General features: G+C 44.4%; 1 protein-coding gene across 1 annotated transcript in view; it reads right to left on the bottom strand.

The window, feature by feature from the left end:
- Positions 1 to 22861, bottom strand: part of RGL3 (ral guanine nucleotide dissociation stimulator like 3) — a 31692-nt gene extending 8831 nt beyond the window's left edge. The window contains exons 1-13 of the mRNA XM_087711073.1: positions 22723 to 22861; positions 17824 to 17919; positions 16108 to 16325; positions 14672 to 14850; positions 10844 to 10977; positions 10255 to 10470; positions 7169 to 7272; positions 6885 to 6969; positions 6348 to 6416; positions 5971 to 6048; positions 3749 to 3781; positions 3461 to 3582; positions 714 to 803 (exon numbers count right to left, since the gene is read on the bottom strand). Coding sequence (XP_087567199.1) covers positions 714 to 803; positions 3461 to 3582; positions 3749 to 3781; positions 5971 to 6048; positions 6348 to 6416; positions 6885 to 6969; positions 7169 to 7272; positions 10255 to 10470; positions 10844 to 10977; positions 14672 to 14850; positions 16108 to 16325; positions 17824 to 17919; positions 22723 to 22731 — 1433 coding nt within the window. The 5' untranslated portion in view covers positions 22732 to 22861. The remainder of the gene's footprint in view (positions 1 to 713; positions 804 to 3460; positions 3583 to 3748; positions 3782 to 5970; positions 6049 to 6347; positions 6417 to 6884; positions 6970 to 7168; positions 7273 to 10254; positions 10471 to 10843; positions 10978 to 14671; positions 14851 to 16107; positions 16326 to 17823; positions 17920 to 22722) is intronic.
- Positions 22862 to 23173: the final 312 nt, after the last annotated feature.

Below are 23173 nucleotides of genomic sequence, written 5' to 3'. Positions count from 1 at the left end.
AGCTCCTATTTGTGGGATTATGACTGAACGCCTTGCAAATTTCCAGAGGCCTAAATTACCTGGATTTGATGGTATATGAAGAGGGTGACCTTGTGCCCCCTTGTTTATCAGATCAGCCTTAAGTGCAGCCCCTCTGAATAGTCTGGTACTCTGTTTTTAATAATGCTTCCAGCCAAACGCTTCAGAAAACCTGACAAATAAAGCATGAACTAAACAGCCATAGAGCCGAGGTGGCGCAGTGGTTAGAGTGCAGCACTGCAGGCTACTTCAGCTGACTGCAGTTCTGTAGTTCGGCTGTTCAAATCTCACCGGCTCAAGGTTGACTCAGCCTTCCATCCTTCCGAGGTGGGTGAAATGAGGACCCGGATTGTTGTTGGGGGCGATATGCTGACTCTGTAAACCGCTTAGAGAGGGCTGAAAGCCCTACAAAGCGGTATAGAAGTCTAACTGCTATTGCTATTGCTAGCTTAATTTGTTGGTTTATAATTGCACTGTGGCTTAATCTGTCCATGCCCAAATTAACCCAGTTTTGGTTGCCCTTCCCCTCAGCATGACAAAAGCAGACTGTAGAAGCCCCCCCCCCCACAAAAAGCCCCACAGGGTAGATGGGCGTTTATCTGGAGCATGGAGGGAAGGATCGGGTGGCAGGTGAAAGGGCAGAGGAGAGGAGAAAACAAGAACATCTCCTCTCACCAGTTGCTGGGATCACTTACGAGCTGAAGCGTTTGGTCAGGCCGTGATGCAGCTTTGGTGAGTTGGGACAGGAGTCGGCTGGTGGCTCTATCATACAAGAAATGTAGTAGCTGGAGGAGAAGAACGAAGACAGATTGTGTAGCTACATCTTCTACTGAGGATGGACACGTGGCCCTTTTGGGGTTTATGGCCTGAAGTCTCAGCCCCATATCTCCCCTTACTTCTTGTTTACTCATCAATTCCCAGAACCCTTTCTGATTCTCTGCCCATGCTCTTGTTGGGTCCTTCACCCCTGCTTCGTACTGTTCACCCATCCTTTAGCTTGAAAATACCAGTACAATATTTACTGCTCCCGTTGCTAACCTAGGACTGAGTCTCTTCTTTGGGTAAGATGCCTTTGCTGTCCTTGCTCCAGTTCCCTGTCAGCATGTTACCCTTCCAAGAGGGAACTTTGGCCATCAGTTCACTGCGGCAGCAACTGAGCTAGTCTGTCTCCAAGACTCTGTCTGGGCTTCTCTAAGCCGGTTTCACACCATATTTGGCATGTTCCAAGTTGTAGTAAAATAGTATGGAATAAGGAGAGATGGAAGGACATCTGGGCCAACAGCCTCCTTCCTTCCTTCCTTCCTTCCTTCCTTCCTTCCTTCCTTCCTTCCTTCCTTCCTTCCTTCCTTCCTTCCTTCCTTTCTCCTGCCTTGATTGTAGAATGATTTACGTCTTGAAAAGCAGAAGAGCTGAATCTAACCTGGTAGTGGACAACCACTCTCTTACTCTGGTAGCCGGGAAGGAGAGGAATGGCCGAACTTTACAAATGTAATGAATTTGTGAAACTAGCAACAAAAGAATAATTTCAACATCCCTCATTATTTTCTGAACACTGCAATGGCGAAACAAAACAGGATTGCTGCCTGTTAATGGAAATACCATCATTGTGCCATTTCACAATCTACTAAAGTGTAATAGCATAAATGTATATCTTCTTGTTGTGTGACTGTGGATTGTTTTTAAATTTTCTCTGCATCCTGTTTGTTATTTTTGCCTTGTCTGTATTACCCCACCTCCCCTGGGTTTGTTAGCTGCCCTGAGTCCCTCCGGGAATAGGGTGGCATATAAATGAAATAAACCTATAACCTATAACCTAACCTTCCCCAAATAAAGTAGTCTGACCTTTTCTCTTCTGCTTTTCTTGGCAATGTACAATCACTTTGCAGAGTAATATGGGCAGCATATAAGAGATGATAGATAGATAGATAGATAGATAGATAGATAGATAGATAGATAGATAGATAGATAGATAGATAGATAGATAGATAGATAGATAGATAATTGGATGGATGGATGGATGGATGGATGGATGGATGGATGGATGGATGGATGGATGGATGGATGGATGGTTGGTTGGTTGGTTGGTTGGTTGGTTGGATGGATGGATGGATGGATGGATGGATGGATGGACAGAAGGATAGATGGATAGATGGATAGATGGATAGAGATAGATAGATGGATAGATGGATAGAGATATAGATAGATAAACTGCACTTAGATATGGACTAATTCAGTAAAGATAGAGACGATAGATAGATAGATAGATAGATAGATAGATAGATAGATAGATAGATAGATGGATGGATGGATGGATGGATGGATGGATGGATGGATGGATGGATGGACGGACAGATGGACAGATGGATAGATGGATAGAGATAGATGGATAGAGATATAGATAGATAAACTGCACTTAGATATGGACTAATTCAGTAAAGATAGAGATGATAGATAGATAGATAGATAGATAGATAGATAGATAGATAGATAGATAGATGGATGGATGGATGGATGGATGGATGGATGGATGGATGGATGGATGGATGGATGGATGGATGGACGGATGGATAGATGGACAGATGGACAGATGGATAGATGGATAGATGGATAGAGATAGATGGATAGATGGATAGAGATATAGATAGATAAACTGCACTTAGATATGGACTAATTCAGTAAAGATAGAGATGATAGATAGATAGATAGATAGATAGATAGATAGATAGATAGATGGATGGATGGATGGATGGATGGATGGATGGATGGATGGATGGATGGATGGATGGACGGATGGATAGATGGACAGATGGACAGATGGATAGATGGATAGAGATAGATGGATAGATGGATAGAGATATAGATAGATAAACTGCACTTAGATATGGACTAATTCAGTAAAGATAGAGATGATAGATAGATAGATAGATAGATAGATAGATAGATAGATAGATGGATGGATGGATGGATGGATGGATGGATGGATGGATGGATGGATGGATGGATGGATGGATGGATGGATGGATAGATAGATGGATAGAGGGATAGATGGATAGATGGATAGATGGACAGATGGACAGATGGATAGAGATATAGATAGATAAACTGCACTTAGATATGGACTAATTCAGTAAAGATTCAATAATAGTATATTTGGAGAAAACAATTGGGATAATTCTTTTAAGCAGGGAAAGGGGACACAAAGGGCAGAATCAAGCTGTTTCTCTCTGCCTTCTCTTCAATAAACGCCCTGCAAAGTGATTTTATTTTCTGATGTAAAAACGTGACAAGTTGTCTTGAGTACACTTTAAATTTGCAATTATTGCTGCATTTGAACACCACTTAGCAGAGGTGCAATCTGAGTGACACAAGCATTAGGAGTGTGTGATGCTTTTGCCCACCAGACAATTTTCTGTCCATCCCCAGCAGAAATCTCCCTTCCCACCTCTGGTCTTCAGTGAGCTGCCGCTGGTGATGGAAGGCCAAGTGGAAGGATGGATTCAGGCGAAGGTTGTATCCCTGGCAGGACTGTTGCAGGTGACGGATGCAGGAGAGGATGGCTGCTTCCTGGAGAAGAGGGGCGCATATGACGGAGTCGCGTCGTTGCTGAGATGGCACCCGTGTCCATTCTCTTGCTGACCAGGATTAGGCCTCCCCATCCCAGAGCTAAGCGCAAAACTAGGAAATGTTATCTCCTACCCTTATCCCTCCCGCTCTTCTACCTCTGATTTACCTTGCGCCTCTTCTCAAAGTTAATGAGCTGGCCCTGGGGGAAAAGATTGGAAAAAGGAAACCAAATGGAGACAATGAGCAGCACATGGAGACAGAACTTAAGCAGCCCCCCATTAACATTTGGGGTGCAAAGTTTCAGGCTCAATCATCCCCATTTATTTTTAGCTAAAAAAGGGAATTCAAATAGCAGACTGAGAATTTAGACAACTGAGGCCAGCCAGAAAAGTAAGAAAGAATCTGGTGATATTTTAAAAAGTAAACAAGGTATTGGGGCCAGTGGTGAAATTCATTTTTTTTATACTACCAGTTGTGTGGGCATAGCAGGGGAAGGATACTGCAAAATCCCCATTCCCTCCGCACTCCTGGGGCCAGCCAGAGGTGCTACTTGTCGGTTCTCCGAACTACTCAAAATTTCTGCTACCGGTTCTCCAGAACCTGTCAGAACCTGCTGAACTTCACCCCCGATTGGGACACATAATAAATTGGACAACACTTCATCTGATACAAGACAAAAACAGCCCCTTGGCAACAACTGACAAGTTATCCCCAACCCATATATGCACACATACTCGTGTGTGGCCAGCAAATACCCCATCTTCAATTAGCACTGTCCTCTAGAGCAGTGGTTCCCAAACTTGGCAACTTTAAGACTTGTGGACTTCAACTCCCAGAATTCTCCAGCCAGCTCTGCTCTGCTGGCTGGAGAATTCTGGGAGTTGAAGTCCACAAGTCTTAAAGTTGCCAAGTTTGGGAACCACTGCTCTAGAGGTGAACTAGCAAGCAAGTCCATTATAGAACCAGTACTCCACCAGATACCCAGTTTCTAAATCGAATAGGGCCTTATGCATAGTAACAGACCACTTGAATTTGACTCAGTAATGGCATCAGTGCCAGATTCACTTATCTTGGCTACCGATTCACAACTGTGACCACGCTCATGTGTGCCACCTTCTGTGCATGCGCAGAAGGTCGCACATTACGTCGGGGTGGGTGGGTGGAGCCTCCAGCAGCCGCCACTACTGGTTCGTCTGAACCGGTTAGAACCGGCTGAAAACCACCTCTGATTGGCATACGCCTTGGTGCAGTGTTTTCAGAACAGGCGTTGATTGGTTATGGAAGGTTTCCTTGTTGAGTAATTGCGCCATTTGGTGCGAGCTGCAGATTCCTTGCCAGCCTCCAGAGGGATCTCAGATACATCCCATCGCAACAGTCCAAACTTATAGGCTAATCATTCTTCAATGTATGGGGCATCCCTTCTCCTAGTTACGTTTGGTACAAATAAAGCCATTCACATGCATTCAATATTTCAAACGAGATGGGGTTAAATACATAAGTTAATTTGAAATGCCTACTCAAGTGTCATGGGAATAATGGTTTGCCCTTCCACCGGATGCTTACCACATTAGCAATAGCAATAAGCAGTTAGACTTATATACCGTTTCATAGGGCTTTCAGCCCTCTCTAAGCGGTTTACAGAATCAGCATATCGCCCCCACAGTCTGGGTCCTCATTTCACCCACCTCGGAAGGATGGAAGGCTGAGTCAACCCTGAGCTGGTGAGATTAGAACCGCCGAACTGCAGATAACAGCCAGCTGAAGTGGCCTGCAGTACTGCACCCCTAACCACTGCACCACCTCGGCTATAGATAGGTAGCTTAGATAGATAGATAGATAGATAGATAGATAGATAGATAGATAGATAGATAGATGGATGGATGGATGGATGGATGGATGGATGGATGGATGGATGGATGGATGGATGGATGGATATATAGAGATAGATAGATAGATAGATAGATAGATAGATAGATAGATAGATAGATAGATAGATAAGAGATATGGATGGATGGATGGATGGATGGATGGATGGATGGATGGATGGATGGATGGACGGACAGAGATATACAGATAGATAGATAGATAGATAGATAGATAGATAGATAGATAGATAGATAGATAGCAATAGCAGACTTATATACCGCTTCATAGGGCTTTCAGCCCTCTCTAAGCGGTTTACAGAGTCAGCATATTGCCCCCACAGTCTGGCTCCTCATTTCACCCACCTCGGAAGGATGGAAGGCTGAGTCAACCTTGAGCTGGTGAGATTTGAACCGCTGAACTGCAGATAACAGTCAGCTGAAGTGGCCTGCAGTACTGCACCCCTAACCATTGCGCCACCTCGGCTCTTCCCCCCGCTTTCAGTCCTGTTTCAAAGATGCTCACCTCCACAAAATCTGGCAGTGCTGTATCCAACATGATCAGATCAGTTAAAAAGATGCCCAGGTATGGGATGGTAGGGGTCTGCAAGAAAAACCCTGGATTCATTATCGTGGGGATGCCATACCATAACACCAGCCATTCCAAGCAAGGACAGAAGATGTTAGAATTCTTTCTGTCTCCTTGTGGGATCCCTCCCACCCACCACACCCACTTATCAAGGATTGTAAAAGAGGTTCGTGGGTATAAATCTAAGACCATGATATGAAATCAAAATCACAAAAAGTTTCTATAAATACTGGGACATGCAAGCATTAAGCACATCTGGCCGGATGCAATCAAGAAGGCAAAGCTCTTACCATTTGCTCCAGTTGAAATCTCACCTTCAGAGAAGTCCTGACCGGTGTTTGACAATTTCTCCATCCATCACAAGGACCCCGAGTGTCTCCTTCCTACAGAAGAGTCCCAATGGGCAAACTGATGTTCAGTTGATATAGCAGTTATAGCAGTTAGACTTATATACCGCTTCATAGGGCTTTCAGCCCTCTCTAAGCGGTTTACAGAGTCAGCATATCGCCCCCAACAACAATCCGGGTCCTTATTTTACCCACCTCGGAAGGATGGAAGGCTGAGTCAACCCTGAGCCCGTGAGATTTGAACAGCCGAACTGCAGAACTAGCAGTCAGCTGAAGTGGCCTGCAGTGCTGCAGTGCTGCATTTAACCACTGCGCCACCTTGGCTCTTGGCCATTAAAATGTATTAAAATGTACCAATTGACCATGTTAGACCACACCCGGAATCAGTCAGTGAAAAATGTCAGTATTTTCCCTCGCTGCTTCCATGAGAGACGGGAAACCATTTGGGAAACCAAACGGGCACCACATTCTTTTGTCCTTCTTCTCGGGAGATATTTCCCCTACCTGCAGCAAGATTTCCCGGCAGTTCAAGTGATTGTGGTCTTCGGAGAAGATCCGCGAGAGCTTTCGAAAGGTGCTCCTGGTGTCTCTGCAGGATAACATACAGAATTCCCTGATGTGTCGTCAGCCTAATGTGCTGATGCTTCCTTTCTTGTAGAGTTGCTCTCCGAGAAAATCCCCGGGATTTGCCATGTCATTGTGGCCTTTTGCCAAAGGGAAGGCAGTGAGGTGTATTCGACCAGCGCCTTTGCCCTTTTTAAAAATCTCATTCTCTTATAAAGACTTACCTGTTGACTGCAGCCCAGGTGCGCTTCAACCGGTAAATAGAGTTGGACTGGAGAGCAGAGAGGATGGCGTGCAGTGAGGAGAAATTCCTTAAGGCCCGGCATTGCTAGAAGTTTGGTGTCGGGGAGGAAAAGATAAATAGTTCAGCAAGGCATGAAAGATTATAGCTGTGTGAACTAAGATTGCAAAAGAGAGAGACAAAGAAAGAGAGAGAGAGGTGCAATCAGTTAAATAAGAACATAAGTTTATTGGTTTAATCTAGGCATCCTCAAACTACACCCTGCCAATGCAAAGTATCCGGCTCATGGAGTGGTGAGATGGAAAGCGGCTGCGAGCTTATAAAGAAGTGCTTTAAAAGTCTTTAAAAGTAGTCTTTCAGATGTTTTATCACAGCCATGTGATCCTTTAAAAGTCTTTAAAAGTCATTAAAAGTCTTTAAAAACAGGCTTTCAGATGTTTTATCACAGCCATGTGATCCTTTAAAAGTCTTTAAAAGACATTAAAAGTCTTTAAAAGTAGTCTTTCAGATGTTTTTCACAGCCATGTGATCCTTTAAAAGTCTTTAAAAGTCATTAAAAGTCTTTAAAAACAGGCTTTCAGATGTTTTTCACAGCCATGTGATCCTTTAAAAGTCTTTAAAAGTCATTAAAAGTCTTTAAAAATGGGCTTTCAGATGTTTTTCACAGCCATGAGATCCTTTAAAAGTCTTTAAAAGTCATTAAAAGTCTTTAAAAACGGGCTTTCAGATGTTTTTCACAGCCATGTGATCCTTTAAAAGTCTTTAAAAGTCATTAAAAGTCTTTAAAAATGGGCTTTCAGATGTTTTTCACATCCATGTGATCCAGGGCTGGTGGGTGAGTAGGGAAGGGGCTGAAAATGTCTCGGGCGAACCGGCCCGAACTGGTAGCATTTCACCCCTGGATTGTGGTCTACTTTGTCAAATGCCTTACTGAAATCTAAGTATACTATGCCCCAGTATTTCACTGGTATACCAATTTAGTCACTCTCTCAAAGAATGAAATAAGATTGGTTTGGCGTGATCTGTTTTTAACAAAACCCCTGCTGGCTACTAGTTATAACTTTATTTGCTTCTAATCTAATTGTTTGCAGATCTGATTCTTGGTTTGTTCCAGGATCTTCCCAGGTATTGATGTTAGACTGATGGGTCTGTAGTTTCCTGCCTCTGTTTTTTTCCCCTTTCTTGAAAATGGAAAAACCACGTCAGCCCTTTTCCAATCCTTAGGTCGTTTCCCAGTGCTCCAGGATTTTTGAAAGATATCTGGTACAATCAGGGTTGGGTTTCAACCGGTTCGCGGCGGTCCCCGCAAACCGGCTGGTTGGCGAACCCGGAAGTAAGTAACTTCTGGGAACGACAAAGGGCCCACCCGGCCGCCCGCGCTCCTTACCGGTCTTTGAAGGCTTCTGCGCTTCCACGCAGGCGCATGGCACATACAGCGTCTGCGCGAGTCTCCGCGAGCAGCTGGAGCACCGCGCAGGCGCTAAGACGCATGCGTGAACTGCGCACGTGCACGAGGACGCCGCCGGCCCCGTTCCAACCGAACTGGTTGGAACAGAATTAGCAACCCACCCCTGGGTACAATGCTTCTGAGATAACATCTGCCAGCTCCTTCAGGACTCTGGGATGTAACCTATCAGGTCTTGGTGATTTATATTTGTCAAAGTCAGAGAGGTTTTCTCTTACCATTTTCTTGCTTATTTTAATTTTTATTTCCAGTTTGCCTTTTACAGTAGGGGTTGGGGGTTTTTTTTTGGTACATTTGGCTGTGCCATAGTTTCTCGCGTGAAGACTGTTGCAAAGAATGCGTTAAGCAGTTCTTGTTTCTCCTTCCTGCCTGTTACTTCCTTGCCATTTCCTCTCTTTAGTGGACCTGCTGTTTTGGTGACCTTTTTCTTGTTATTAATATGTTGAAAGAAACTTGTTTGATTATATTTGACTTTTGTTGCAAGTCTTTGTTCATTCTGAGCCTTTTGCTTCCCTGTCTTCGTCTTTGCGTGTTGTGGCTACCTGCTGATAATCGGCCTTAATTGAGTGTCCCTCTTTCCATTTTCTCTCCAGCCAACCTCTGCTTTGCTGCTGCTTCGGCTGCCATTGAAACGGGGAGGGGGGGGCATGATATTTGGGAGGGGACTACTAATTGTGCTGGAGGAAGATTCTGGAGTTTCTGCTGCCTGTCTTACTGCGCATGCGGAGGAGGTTTCCCGCCAAGGCCAACGGCACCGACATTCCACCTGGGTGATGCCTTTCGAAGTTATCTCGCACCTGACACTTGGGAGAATTATGACTGGACTGTAACTGGGATGCCAAGGGGTGGGGAATGGGTTATTCTATATATCGTTTGCTTTCGCGCCTAAATAATCAGTCTTCGCTTTGCTACGCTTCTGATCATTTGTAATTAGTAAAAGTACACTTGATTTCTATCAATGGAGTCTCCTGGTTTTCTTTCCTGATTATCCAATGAAGGAGTGCTGACAAATTGGCCAGTGTAGCTTCCCACTCAATGTTTTCTGCTCCTTTGCCTTGCAATTGTCCATATACATTCTGTGCCCATCAAGCATGTTTAATTTTCCCGCTTGCTGTTTTCCACCCTATTTTTTTTGTTTTGTTTTTTGTATTCATCCAGAAAATCCAGGATCCCCTTTACTTTGGAGAACAGAAATGTACAGGCTCAGACATGCAATAATTGAGAATAATTCGCCTCATGCGGAAAAATAACAAGAAAAGCCTTTCAGGGATGTCCATTGAAAAAGGCTGTAAGAGGCATTAGTGGCAAACATTTCCAAGAAATAGTCACAAATAAGGAACGCACCTGGGCACATCTCTGGCTCACAGCTTCCCAAGAGATAAACTACACCAGTGTTTTTCAACCTTGGCAACTTGAAGATGTCTGGACTTCAACTCCCAGAATTCCCCAGCCAGCATTCGCTGGCTGGGGAATTCTGGGAGTTGAAGTCCAGACATCTTCAAGTTGCCAAGGTTGAAAAACACTGAACTACACAATCCCTAGCACCATGCTCAGCCGTGCTTCATTCCCCCCCTGCCCCCACCATGACCCCCTTCCTGACTTACTCCAGCAATTTGGATCCACTTCTCCAGCAGGTGCGCACGCTGGGGAATGTGCATGGCCAGATCTCCCAGCACAGATGTGATCACACAGCTGGTGACTGCATTAAACTGGGTCACAGTAGCACGGACACTGGGAGCCATGTGCTGATTCTCCTTCTTGTCTCGTTGGGACCAAACGCAGCCAAGACAGTGGAAAGGCAGCACTGCTTTAAACAGGTGCTGGGGAGAGGGAAGGGGAAAGAAGGAACTCAGCTTCCTTTTGAAAACCATTCAGTGCATTCAGTGATTTCAGAGCAGGTTTTCAAGATCCAAGGCCTCAAGTAGGCATATTGCAAAGCAAAGAACACCCCAAATTGACCACCACAGCAGCCAGACCCATCCCACCCACTTTATGATCCTTAGTGCCCCCTTTTTACAACATAAAATGTAGCTCATGGCCACCAAAGGTTTCCCTACCAGGACTGCGATCCAGGTTCCCTGTTCTGACCTCAAGCCAATTTCCAAAGAGTTTCAGAACTACCCTATTCATTATAGCCACAGTCCATTTGCTTTTTCACGTTATTTTTCAGTCCCTGGCCCCAACAGGTCTTACAGCATCCATCAGAGTCAGCTGTTCGGCCACTTCATCCACAGAGAAGGATATCAATGCTGGTATCTCCGCACAGTCACCTGTCCCAGCTGCCTCTGTGATCACCTGTGACGGTCTCATCTCTGGGGAGTTGCCTCCTGCAGGAAAATAATGTAATCTATAGAAAAAAGAGGATTCAAGCAATGTCTGTAAGAAAGCCATTGCACCAGACCAAAATGGTGCAATGGTGCAGAGCCCAGGTGGCGCAGTGGTTAGGGTGCAGTACTGCAGGCCACTTCAGCTGACTGCTATCTGCAGTTCAGCGGTTCAAATCTCACCGGCTCAGGGTTGACTCAGCCTTCCATCCTTCCGAGTTGGGTGAAATGAGGACCCGGATTGTTGGGGGCAATATACTGACTCTGCAAACTGCTTAGAGAGGGCTGAAAGCCTTATGAAGCGGTATATAAGTCTAACTGCTATTGCTATTTATCTATCTATCTATCTATCTATCTATCTATCTATCTATCTATCTATCTATCTATCTCTATATCTCTGTCTGTCCATCCATCCATCCATATCTCTTATCTATCTATCTATCTATCTATCTATCTATCTATCTATCTATCTATCTATCTCTATATCTCTGTCTGTCCATCCATCCATCCATCCATCCATATCTCTTATCTATCTATCTATCTATCTATCTATCTATCTATCTATCTATCTATCTATCTATCTATCTATCTATCTATCTATCTATCTATCTATCTATCTAGAGCCGAGGTGGCACAGTGGTTAGGGTGCAGTACTGCAGGCCACTTCAGCTGACTGTTATCTGCAGTTCAGCGGTTCTAGGTTGACTCAGCCGTCCATCCTTCCGAGGTTGGTGAAATGAGGACCCGGATTGTTGTTGGGGGCGATATGCTGACTCTGTAAACCGCTTAGAGAGGGCTGAAAGCCCAATGAAGCGGTATATAAGTCTAACTGCTATTGCTATTGCTAATGCCAGCATCAAAAACGCTCATTCCACACTAGCTTTTAATATTTGCTTCCTCAATAATCTCTGGACGTCTGGGAGATTATGTGCCAGTTGTGGCTTATTTGGGAGTATGTTATAAACAGCCCTTTAAAGTTTTCTTTGGATCATGAACAATTAATTAATATGCCCTCTGTCTCACTACCCTAAGTCACTATGCAACATGCTTTATAGAGGTTGCCACTGAAGTGCCTTGAAATGATTCCTGCCTTGAGTAGGGGTTGGACTAGAAGTCCTCCAAGGCCTCTTCCATCCTATGATTCTATGTCTTGGGATCTGGTCCAGAAGACAGCAGGACAAATAGTTATGGGTGCACTTTGCTAAGTCCAGATATAACCACTACTGTGTGAGCCATACTGGTTATCAGTGGGCTTCTAGATGTAATTCTAAGGTACTGGTGGTGGTTACCTATAAAGCCTTACTTGGCACAAGGTCTGGATAGTTGTGGAATCTTCTGTCCAAGCTACACTAAGTGACAGGGTTGGCATGCCCCAGGTCCCATCAAGTAAGCAGTGTCACTCAATGGAAGCCAGAAGACAGGTCTTCTCTGTCATTGTAGCTCTTCCATAGAAGAGCTTCCAGCTAAAATTTGGCTGGTGTCAAATTTTGGCCTTTAAGAAGACCTTGGAAGATTTGAGTCACTTTCCAGGCCGTGGCTATATAGGTATTACGTGTGTAGTTCTCAGTATAATGTGTTTTGTTTTATTTTGTTCTATTATTTTAACATTTTCTTTTGCACTTGATATTTTCAACCTAGCCACTTGGCAAGTGAGTGGCCATATAAATTGAATAAATACATATTGAAAGTTTACAAATTTCACAGGGGACAAATGACAGAGTTTACAATTCCATTATCCTAGAACAGCATTTGCTGGCTGGGGAATTCTGGGAGTTGAAGTCCAGACATCTTCAAGTTGCCAAGGTTGAGAAACACTGTCCTATAATTAACAAGTTCATTGGAGAAAACTGTCCAACTCTAGTAGGAAAGTCATCGTTTTCCTCCTCCTCCTCCTCCTCCTCCTCCTCCTCCTCCTCCTCCTCCTCCTCTTCCTCCTCCTGTTACAGAACCAGCATTCTGATGGGAAAAGAGATCGTGGCAGATTTGGCAGCCAACATTGCCCCTCTTTCTGCCATTTTCTTCATGCTGGGATCAGAATGGTCTTTCTTAAAGAATAGAACATACTATTTCCATTCTATACCCAAATAAACCAAGAGGACTAGCTAGATTCAGAATTAAAGAGCTTTTGTCTCATTGCCTAAAGCTGCCTTTGCCAGCCCACTACAATTCTTATCGTTTATAACTAAGCTGGCAAGAACATGTATGCCTTTTTGCTTCGGCGAAGGGAAAGGATTGCAATTTGAAATTTCCTTCGTGGAAATAGCAGGCCTGCCTACCCTTTATTGCTAAATGCCCCCCCCCCCCGCTTAATCACAGATGTGGGGAAACTTCGGGGTCTGTTGAAATACAGTTCTCAGTAGCTCCAGCGAACACAGTAACAACCTTTTCCTGGTGTTTTAGTCTGCTACCTATATAGACAGTCTTTTATAAAAAGGAACATTTTTAAAAGCAGGTCAAACCCCTTCTCCCCTGCAAGAGAAAGAGGTACAGTTCAAAATTTTACCACCTCATTCTGTTCCCCCCCCAGAGGTGTCAATTTACCACCTCTTCTGGCAGCAGGGAACGACAAGATAATGTTCCTTATTCCTACCAGCGCATCACTAGATGATGGGCTGAGATGATGGGAGTTTCAGCCTCAGCATCTGAGAGGCACCAGTTTAGAAAAGGCTGTTGTAGAGAGACAAATAACAGCAATTTCAAAAGAGGCTTAAGTGTGAGCTGGATGATACCCTGGGTTGATAAGCAGAAGGGCAGATAGATAATTTCAGCTCAGACGAACCTGGTGCCTGTCCCCTCCTGGGATTACACAGGTAAGCAGGCAGACACCAGTAATATTCTGTTCCTTTGAGCTGAGAGACTTTTGCAAAATCTGTGCAACCGTGTTGATTTGAATGCCTAGGCTATAATTTGCAATGTTGCATATGTAGTACTAACAAATGCATTTATTAAGAGCCATGGTCAGGCTACTTCTGCTGACTGCCAGCTGTCAGCAGTTCAGCTATTCCAGTGGTTCCCAAACTTGGCAACTTTAAGACTTGTGGACTTCAACTCCCAGAATTCTCCAGCCAGCTCTGCTGGACTTCTGGGAGTTGAAGTCCACAAGTCTTAAAGTTGCCAAGTTTGGGAACCACTGTATTAGTAGATATAGTTGAACCACTATTCGATTCTCACCAGCTCAAGGTCGACTCAGCCTTCCATCCTTCCGAGGTTGGTAAAATGAGGACCCAGATTGTTGTTGGGGGCGATATGCTGACTCTGTAAGCAGCTGAGAGAAGGCTGTAAAGCACTGTACAACAGTATATAAGTCTAAGTGCTATTGCTATTTATTTGGACCACAAATTTTGGTTCTTCTGTTCCCAAACGGATGTTGTTGGATGATAGCATCTGTTTGGCTATTGCCCAAAATAATAATAATAGTGCAGTTACATAGTTTTCTATGTGGGGCAGGCAGGCATACTCGAGTGTAGCTTGTATGGGTCAATTAATTTGAATTAATTTAGCCAGTGAGGAACTGGATTTGGGCTTCAGGGAGCTGGATCAAACCAGACATGTCAGATGCGTGGGATAGGAAAGCAACACCCTCTACGTGAGAACAGTAGCATATTGATGGGAGCAGAAGTCAGAATGGTTTGGTCCAAACTAGAAACTCTGAGAAGATTGGTCCTGCTTGGTAATTTTGGTCCTAAATTATTCTCACCATCTGCCTCCTTTGCTTTGTAGGCTTGTAACAATCCCTTTGCCAAAGCACACGCTGGGGAGTTAGGAGCAGATTGTTGAAGGAAGCACAATATTTTGTGCAGAATAGGGTACTCTGGAGGTTCCCAGAAATCCTCAGGGTGATGCTGAAGCCACTGCTCCAATAGGTGGAGGATTGCCCTGCAATCAGAAAAGAAATACAATCAGCTCCAGACCCACACTCACCCCAAGCCATGGGGATACTCTCGTCCCACACAGGTCACTCCTGGCCTTCAACTGTCCCTACTTTAATCATCTCACTCAATAAAGTTGCCTCCCCCTTATCAAGGTTCACATTAAACTGGTACCTGGGGGTAGTCCTCAACTTTCACAGCTGGGACCAGAATTTTCATTGCTAAGCAAGGCAATTGTTAAACGTTTTAACTCAATTTTACAACATTTTTGCCATGGTTGTTAAGCCGAATCACTCCCATTGTCAGTTGAACCATGTGGTTGTTAAGCAAATCCAACTTCCCCGATTGACTTTGCTTGTCAGGAACTGACCCTGAAGGTCAGGAATGGTGATCACATGCCATTCGCCAAGCACCCAAATTTTGATCTTGGGATCGTGAGGATGCTGCAGCTATTGTGTGATAGCACGGCTATTGCTAAGAATTCTGGGAGTTGAGATCTCACAAAGAAGGATGAATCAAAGGTAACGTTTGTAAGCCTATCCAGAGTCGCCTCTGTGTGAGGTAGGCAGCATATCAAACATATCAAACAAAGAAAGTGGATTCTCGCAACATGATAAATCAAAAGGAGCCTGGTGGATTATGCTCTCTAACTGAACATTTAGGACTGATTTGTCCTTCAATCATGTTGTCTTTCACTGTCAGCTGTTGCCTGATATTCTTTGGGCCAAATGCTTTGGTCAATAATTAGTTTTTATGAAGCTAGACTGAACTACGCTAACGTGGAAGAGTCTATTTGCAGGAAAGCTGCCAGAAGCAGCAGCCGAATAGCCTCTCTTTCCGTGACCCGTCAAAACCGCGCTCGACTAAGCCGCGCCCGATTAAACCGCGTCGCTGACGTCATCAACAGGGCGACAACAGCCAGCGCGGAGAAAGAAGGGCGTTTTAAATAGCGCTTTGAAAGCAAGCCGATTCAACTTAAGGTAAGGGTTAGGTTTAGGGTTAGGTTTAGGGTTAGGTTAAGGGTTATGGTTAGGTTTAGGGTTAGGTTAAGGGTTAGGTTTAGGGGGGGTTATGGTTAGGGTTAGGGTTTACAGTGTGCTTCTGTCTCCGCGCTGTTGTCGCCCTGTTGATGACATCAGCTACACGGTTTAGTCGAGCGCGGTTTTGTGGTGGAACCCTCTCTTTCTGTTCTCCTTGGAAGTCTGATTTGGGAGCCTCCTGTGTCCTCCACCTCTACATCATCCACTCTGTCTCAGTGGCTCACCTGTCTGGTCCCAGAGGCAGCAGCAACTCCAACACCTGCGCGAGAGTAGCAAAGGCTCGATAGGTAGCCAGGAAGCTAGATGTGTAGTTGAGGTCACCCTCCTTGTGGGCTGCCAGCAGCCATTTCACTAGCTGGGGAAGTGTGGCAGCCCGCAATGTGCGTCTCTTGCAAGTCCGGTACTGGACGAATGGACATTCTGACGTTTCTGGATGCTCCTTCTGGGAATAGAGGTAGGCACGGGATAAATGGTAAAGTCACGCAACAACAACACTGCTCTTGCTATATAAACAAGTCAGAAGTAGATATTTGAAGCTCGCCGAAGTAAATGGCGGCTCCTTGACTGATCTGAAAGGGTTAAGCAGAATGGGACATTTGGGCTTAAGTAGGAGACCATCAGTACATCTCAGGGTCTTAGCAATAGCAATAGCAGTTAGACTTATATACCGCTTCATAGGGCTTTCAGCTCCCTCTAAGTGGTTTACAGAGTCAGCATATCGCCCCCACAGTCTGGCTCCTCATTTCACCCACCTCGGAAGCATGGAAGGCTGAGTCAACCTTGAGCCGGTGAGATTTGAACCGCTGAACTGCAGATAACAGTCAGCTGAAGTGGCTTGCAGTACTGCACTCTAACCACTGCGCCACCTCGGCTCTTATCAGCAGAAGGGAAAGACAACCCATTTCTCTACTGCTGCCAAGAAAACCACGTGCTTGTGTTCAAGGAGTCCTCATGACCAGTTCAAAGGCCCATCTAGCCCAGCGCTCTACTCTACTCTACTCATCTAGCCCAGCGCTCTACTCACTACTCTTACGGCCTTCCGTAAAGCCACTAAGACCTGGCTGTTCCGGCAGGCCTGGGGCTGTTGATTAGCATCCAGCCCTACTTTAAGTAGTATGTATGTATGTTGTGGAATTTTAAACCCTTGTATTTCTATTTTAATTTTTATATATCCCCTTGTTTATCTGTAAGCCGCCCAGAGTCCCTAGGGAGAGGGCGGCATACAAATGTCAATAAACTTCCAAATTTCCAAAGGCCCATCTAGCCCAGCGCTCTCTGCTCTGAGTGCTGGATCATTGGCGCCTTGGAAGCCCAAAGGATTATAAGAAGGTAGCATCACTTTCCTGGTAAATGCTCTTGAGCTGTAGGTTGCATAAGAGACTGTCAGTATCATGTAACCCTTGGGGCCATTGGCCACTCAGTGCCATTTATTTATTTATTTATTTATTTGTTTGTTTGTTTGTTTGTTTGTTAGATTTCTATGCTGCCCAATCCCAGAGGACTCTTTCCTCCAGCTAACACTAAACCTAGGGATAGGTTCCATCACAGAGCGCCGAGGTGGCGCAGTGGTTAAATGCAGCACTGCAGGCTACTTCAGCTGACTGCAGTTCTGCAGTTCGGCTGTTCAAATCTCACCGGCTCAAAGGTTGACTCAGCCTTCCATCCTTCCGAGGTGGGTAAAATGAGGACCCAGACTGTGGGGGCGATATGCTGACTCTGTAAACTGCTTAGAGAGGGCTGAAAGCCCTATGAAGCGGCATATAAGTCTAACTGCTATTGCTATTGCTACTTCAATGAAAGGAAATTAAATTAAGACCAAGTGCATGAAAAACGCCTCCCTTTCAGTGAACTACTTTTTCCTCCTGACCTGCCCGAATTTCTTTTCCTTGTGATAAAAGAGGAGAGGGCCTCATTCTTCTTTGAATGATAACAGAACCTACCAAGGAAGATGCTCCAGGCTCTGCCTTCACTCGCTCAAGGGCGATGCTGTAGATGGCTCCATCTTCAGCCTCTTCTCCCCACGGCTGTAGGGGCGTCTGTTGAAAGGTAAGGAATAAGCTAGGGAATGCATTATTAGCTTCCATCTCTGTTTTCAAGAATGCTTCTATTCTTATGTGAACCCCAGAGATATTCTTAGAAATTAAAAAGGACAGGTGATGGCTGGTCCCAGAAGGGATTTTGGTAAATTGGCAAGAACAAAGACACAGGTTAGATACACCAGAGAAAGCAGAATTATTTTATGAACAAAACATAGCATCACAGGAGGGAGTGCTGGTGAGAGAAGAGCTACATGCCAGGAAGCTAAGAGAAAGATCAAAGGGAGATGGAGAAAGAACAGGAAGAGAAAGTGTTAAGAGAAGGAGTAAGGGCCAAGGAGATGAAGGGGTAGAGGGAGCTAAGAATGACTAGAACAACTAAACCTATAAATTAATAAGATATGGAGGAAGAAATAAAAGTAATCTCCATCAACATAAATGGACTAAATTCAGCAATAAAAAGAAGAACAACATTCAATAAATTGAATAAATTGAAAGTGGACATTCGATGCTTACAGGAAGCACATATTAGACAGCAACATAGAAAATTTCTGGAACAGATAAAACTAGGCAATTTATATACAACATTGGCTGACCAACGCAAAAAGGGAATAGCATTATATATTAGAAGGATGATACAATGAAACTTAATTTTTGAAGATGGGGAGGGGAGAATACTGATGGTAGCGATAACGATGAATTTGACAAAGATATTATTAGTGGCAATATATGCTCCAAATGAGAAATAAGAAGCCAAGGAAAAATTGACATCAAGGTGTGTAACATTAAAGGAGAATAACTATTATAAGGGGAGAAAACAAAATGTAAATACATTTGGAAAGATGGAAAAACTTACAACTATCATTAATGGGAAGAATAGCTGCAGTAAAGATGAATCTATTACCAAGACTGCTATACCTATTCCAAACAATACCAATAAAATTAGAGGAAAAAATACTTTGAAAGTATGAATAAAATAGTGGGGAAATATATATGGCAAGGGAAAAAAGCAAGAATTAATATAAAAATGTTGCAAGATGTAAGAGCTCGAGGTGGATTTGGATTACCAAACTGGGAACTGTATTATGAAGCAGCCGGACTAACTTGGATGAAAGAATAGATTTTATTGAGAAATACAAAATTATTAACAAAATTACAAAATTAGAGGGCCATGATTTGCAACTAGGTTGGCATGTTTTTTTGTGGTATGGTCAAAGTAAGGCACATGGCTATTTCCAAAGACATTATGTAAAGAATGGATTATTAATATGGGGAAGAGTGAAAGGGAAACATTATTCAGAAATACCAATGTGGCTTTCAACAATGGAAGCATTGACACATCCAAATATTAGTAGTATGAAAAATATCATTAGATACAAAGATATCTTAACAGAAAGAGGGAAAATTAAAACAAAAACAAGAATTAGAAGAACAAGGGATTGATATAGGATGGTTTTCACAATTGCAAATACAATCAAGTTATGAAAAAGATAAAAGGGAATACGGTTTTAACTTGGGAAGTTCGGAGTTGGATAAGATACTTATGGGAGCAGAAGAAAGAATAATCAAGAAACAATAATACTACTGTATTTTTCAGAGTATAAGATGCACCTTTTTCCTAAGTCATTTTCAGCACATTGAGTCAAAAGCTAAGCCATAAGTAAACCTAGAGATCTGTTTATGAATAAGATTTGCTAGTTAGGAAAAAGGCCATCTATGAAGCTGTGATGAGTCTATCTTTGGAATCCAATGGCCTGACCCGTACCTCCTAAGTGAACGTGCAGATTAAACGGAATTAACCTTTGGATTTCATCTCTCCAAATATTGTGGTTGTTAATGAAAAATATGCACCACGACCTACATAAAAAATAATTTATATTTAATGGTGATATATTTTTAGAAAAAATGTATTTTATCAAAAATTGAAACAAAAAATTAAAATGTTTTGAGATATTCTTTGATGCAGTATATTTTGAAAAATTACAAATCAGTTGGGCAATAATTTACTTATTCATAGATATTTAAGAAGAAGTGCCATGGACTAGAAATAGATTAACTAATCTATCCCTAATTAATGTATACATTATTTTTCCAGTTCTAAAAACGAAGAGGCAGTTGTATTGTTACAGATTCTTAGGAGTAGGTCTTTGCAATGTCAATGAGTTCTTCATTTCAAAATATGTATCATTCCACTACTGTGCAGCTTTCAACAGTCTTGATGTCAATTAAGTTTCACCAACTGCTTAATATATAAAAATATAGCAATGTAGTAAACAAATAAATAAATATGCCTTTCACGTCGATGTTTAGACATGCTAAGAAACTTAACTAGTTTCTTTCCAAGTGTTTGTCAATAGGTCTTTTGTTTTGGTGAAAGGAGTATCACAGGAGTATCACAGAGGACTTCACATTCCTCTTTATAATGATGGATGCTTAATTCTTTACAAGGAGGTCAAAATTTGGGGGCACTTCCAACATGCATTTTCTCCTGGAATGAATTCTGTACACAGCATTCCACCAGCTTCCCGCACGCCAGATGTGCATATCCAAGTGTAATTCTCTTCTCAGTGGGGAAAGCCACCGCCACAATGCACAAGCACACCTGGCCCTGGGGGAGACATTCTGCCTTCTTGCCCTCTCTTCTTGATCCAGTTACTGCTGTTTCCCTCCATCGACCTTCTCTGACATTCCCTCTACAAAGGAAAGCCACGGAACCGGTCTGGCAGGAGGTATGAACGTAATACTACCACCATCTGTGCACTGCCAGGCACCAGGCAGGGCATGTTTCGGTAAATGTTGGCATCTTCAACATTGGCACGAAAGGAAATTGCCGTATCTTTCTTCTCACCCCTCAAAGCCACACATCTCTACTTTCTATATTAGCTGTAACTACTCTCCAAAGGCACAAGCTTATGAAATAAAAGCGCATAAGTAAATTGACTAATACATTGCTCAATCTCCCTGTCTCAGATTTTCACATATAAGATGCAGCACGCTATTATTACCAATTGCAAATAATTGCTGCCCCAGATAAGAATCTTGACTGCAGGCCACTTCAGCTGACTGTTATCTGCAGTTCAGCGGTTCTAATCTCACCGGCTCAGGGTTGACTCAGCCTTCCATCCTTCCGAGGTGGGTAAAATGAGGACCCGGATTGTTGTTGGGGGCAATATGCTGACTCTGTAAACCGCTTAGAGAGGGCTGAAAGCTCTATGAAGCGGTATATAAGTCTAACTGCTATTGCTATTGCTATTGCTATAAAGGCAGCACTGCCATGTATATGGGGGAGGAAACATGATCTTGCTCTCAAATATTCAAACAAATGCTTTGCAAATTCTCATATATTTCTCCTTGTTATGTTAATACACATCCCAGTTCTCTCCCCATTTTTTTTCTTTGTATATTCTCTGCCATGCATGTTCCTTTTTTGGGTTATTGAAGAAAAATTTGTACCTTTTTCTCCCTGGATTCAGCATTTTGCAAAGTGTTGATGATAGTTCTATATGTGTGTCTGAAGTGAATTGCAAGAAGAGGCTAGCAAGGGACCTGAATCCAGGTTTCTAGTTTTAAGGTGATGATGATGATGGATTTTAATCATTCCTCTTTATAATGATGGATGCTTAATTCTTTACAAGGAGGTCAAAATTGTTGGGGCACTTCCAACCTGCAATAAATCCCATCAACCAGCTATTGCTGTGGGAATAAAAAGTTGCCGGCCTCATTAGTGACATTATTACTAATATTAACATCATCCTCTATATTGTGCAGTGTTTCTCAACCTTGACAACTTGAAGTCCTGGGGACTTCAACTCCCAGAATCCCCCAGCCAGCATAGTCCCCAGGACTTCAAGTTGCCAAGGTTGAGAAACACTGGTTTATGGAATATTTGGTGTAGAGCAGTGTTTCTCAACCTTGGCAACTTGAAGTCCTTTGGACTTCAACTCCCAGAATCCCCCAGCCAGCATAGCTGGCTGGGGGATTCTGGGAGTTGAAGTCCACAGGACTGAAAGTCGCCAAGGTTGAGAAACACTGGTGTAGAGGAGAAGGCACTCAATTGTTTGTGCAACGAGGGGGGAAATGTCTCCTAGACGGAGGAACCTTCCCTTCCTCAATCAGTCCGGTTTATTGGCAAGAAGAGCGAAGGGGCTAAGCCAGCAGTCCTGCCTCTTATCGGAGCAATTCATTCGGCCATCTCTGTCCAAAGATCAGCCCCAGAGAGCACGGAGTCGTCCCTCGGTCGGGTCTCTAAGTTTCGGACTGTCGGCTGGAGGGAGGGGAGTTCTTTAGACCAGTGTTTCTCAACCTTGGCAACTTGAAGATGTCTGGACTTCAACTCCCAGAATGCCCCAGCCAGCATTCGCTGGCTGGGGAATTCTGGGAGTTGAAGTCCAAACATCTTCAAGTTGCCAAGGTTGAGAAACACTGCTTTAGACACCATCCATACAAGCTCCTGCAATTGAAAAGGCGCTGGGGGGACGAAGCGGGCTGCCTCCTTGGGCAACGCTGGGGAAACTCTGGGAAGCGGGACAACGGAGAAACAGACGCCGTCCTCCGGGGCTCTGAGGGCGGCCAGTCGCAAAATAAGACCCAGTGGGACTTGTTGAGAGTTGGGTCGAAGCGGGAGGTCAACCGGCGAAGCTTCCCGCAGCCCCGACGGCAGGAGGAGGAGGAGGAGGAGGGGCACGGGTCGAAACGCCTCTTCTCCCCCCTGCAGCCCTCCGGGCGCTTCTGTTAAACCTGCTGAGCCCCCCAAAGCCGAAGAACGCCCCCCTCCCATGCCCTTCCCCAAGACCCGGTGCCTACCATCGCCATCTCCGCTTTGCCCTCGCCGCCTCGGGGACGCTGGGCCGCCACTGCTCCGCCGTCGGTCGCCGCTTGCCCGGAGCGATGTGGGCACCGGCGGCAGCAGCAGCAGCAGCAGCAGGAGCGCGCTGCCCTGGGGGAGGGCGGGACGGAGCCTCTGGCTCACCTGAGGATTTCCCCACCCAGCCTTCGGGCTCCCCGGAGGTGGCAGCAGCAGCAGCCCAGCGGACGGCCAGGGGGACGGCCGGGCAGCCTCTCGGAGGGGAGGAGAGCCAGGCCAAGTTTGCCTCTCTGGCGCTTGCTTGGCTCTTGGGGGGTCCTGGGGCCGATAGCAATAGCAGTTAGACTTATATGCCGCTTCATAGGGCTTTCAGCCCTCTCTAAGCGGTTTACAGAGTCAGCATATCGCCCCCAACAATAATCCGGGTCCTCATTTCATTCACCCACCTCG

This window comes from Thamnophis sirtalis, unplaced genomic scaffold, assembly GCF_051295495.1.
Source record: "Thamnophis sirtalis isolate CommonGarterSnake01/CBP01778 unplaced genomic scaffold, rThaSir2_p1.2 scaffold_3, whole genome shotgun sequence".
In the NCBI taxonomy this organism is placed as follows: domain Eukaryota; kingdom Metazoa; phylum Chordata; class Lepidosauria; order Squamata; family Natricidae; genus Thamnophis; species Thamnophis sirtalis.
Note: the sequence above shows the minus strand (reverse complement) of the source record. Positions and strands in the feature narration are given on the sequence as shown.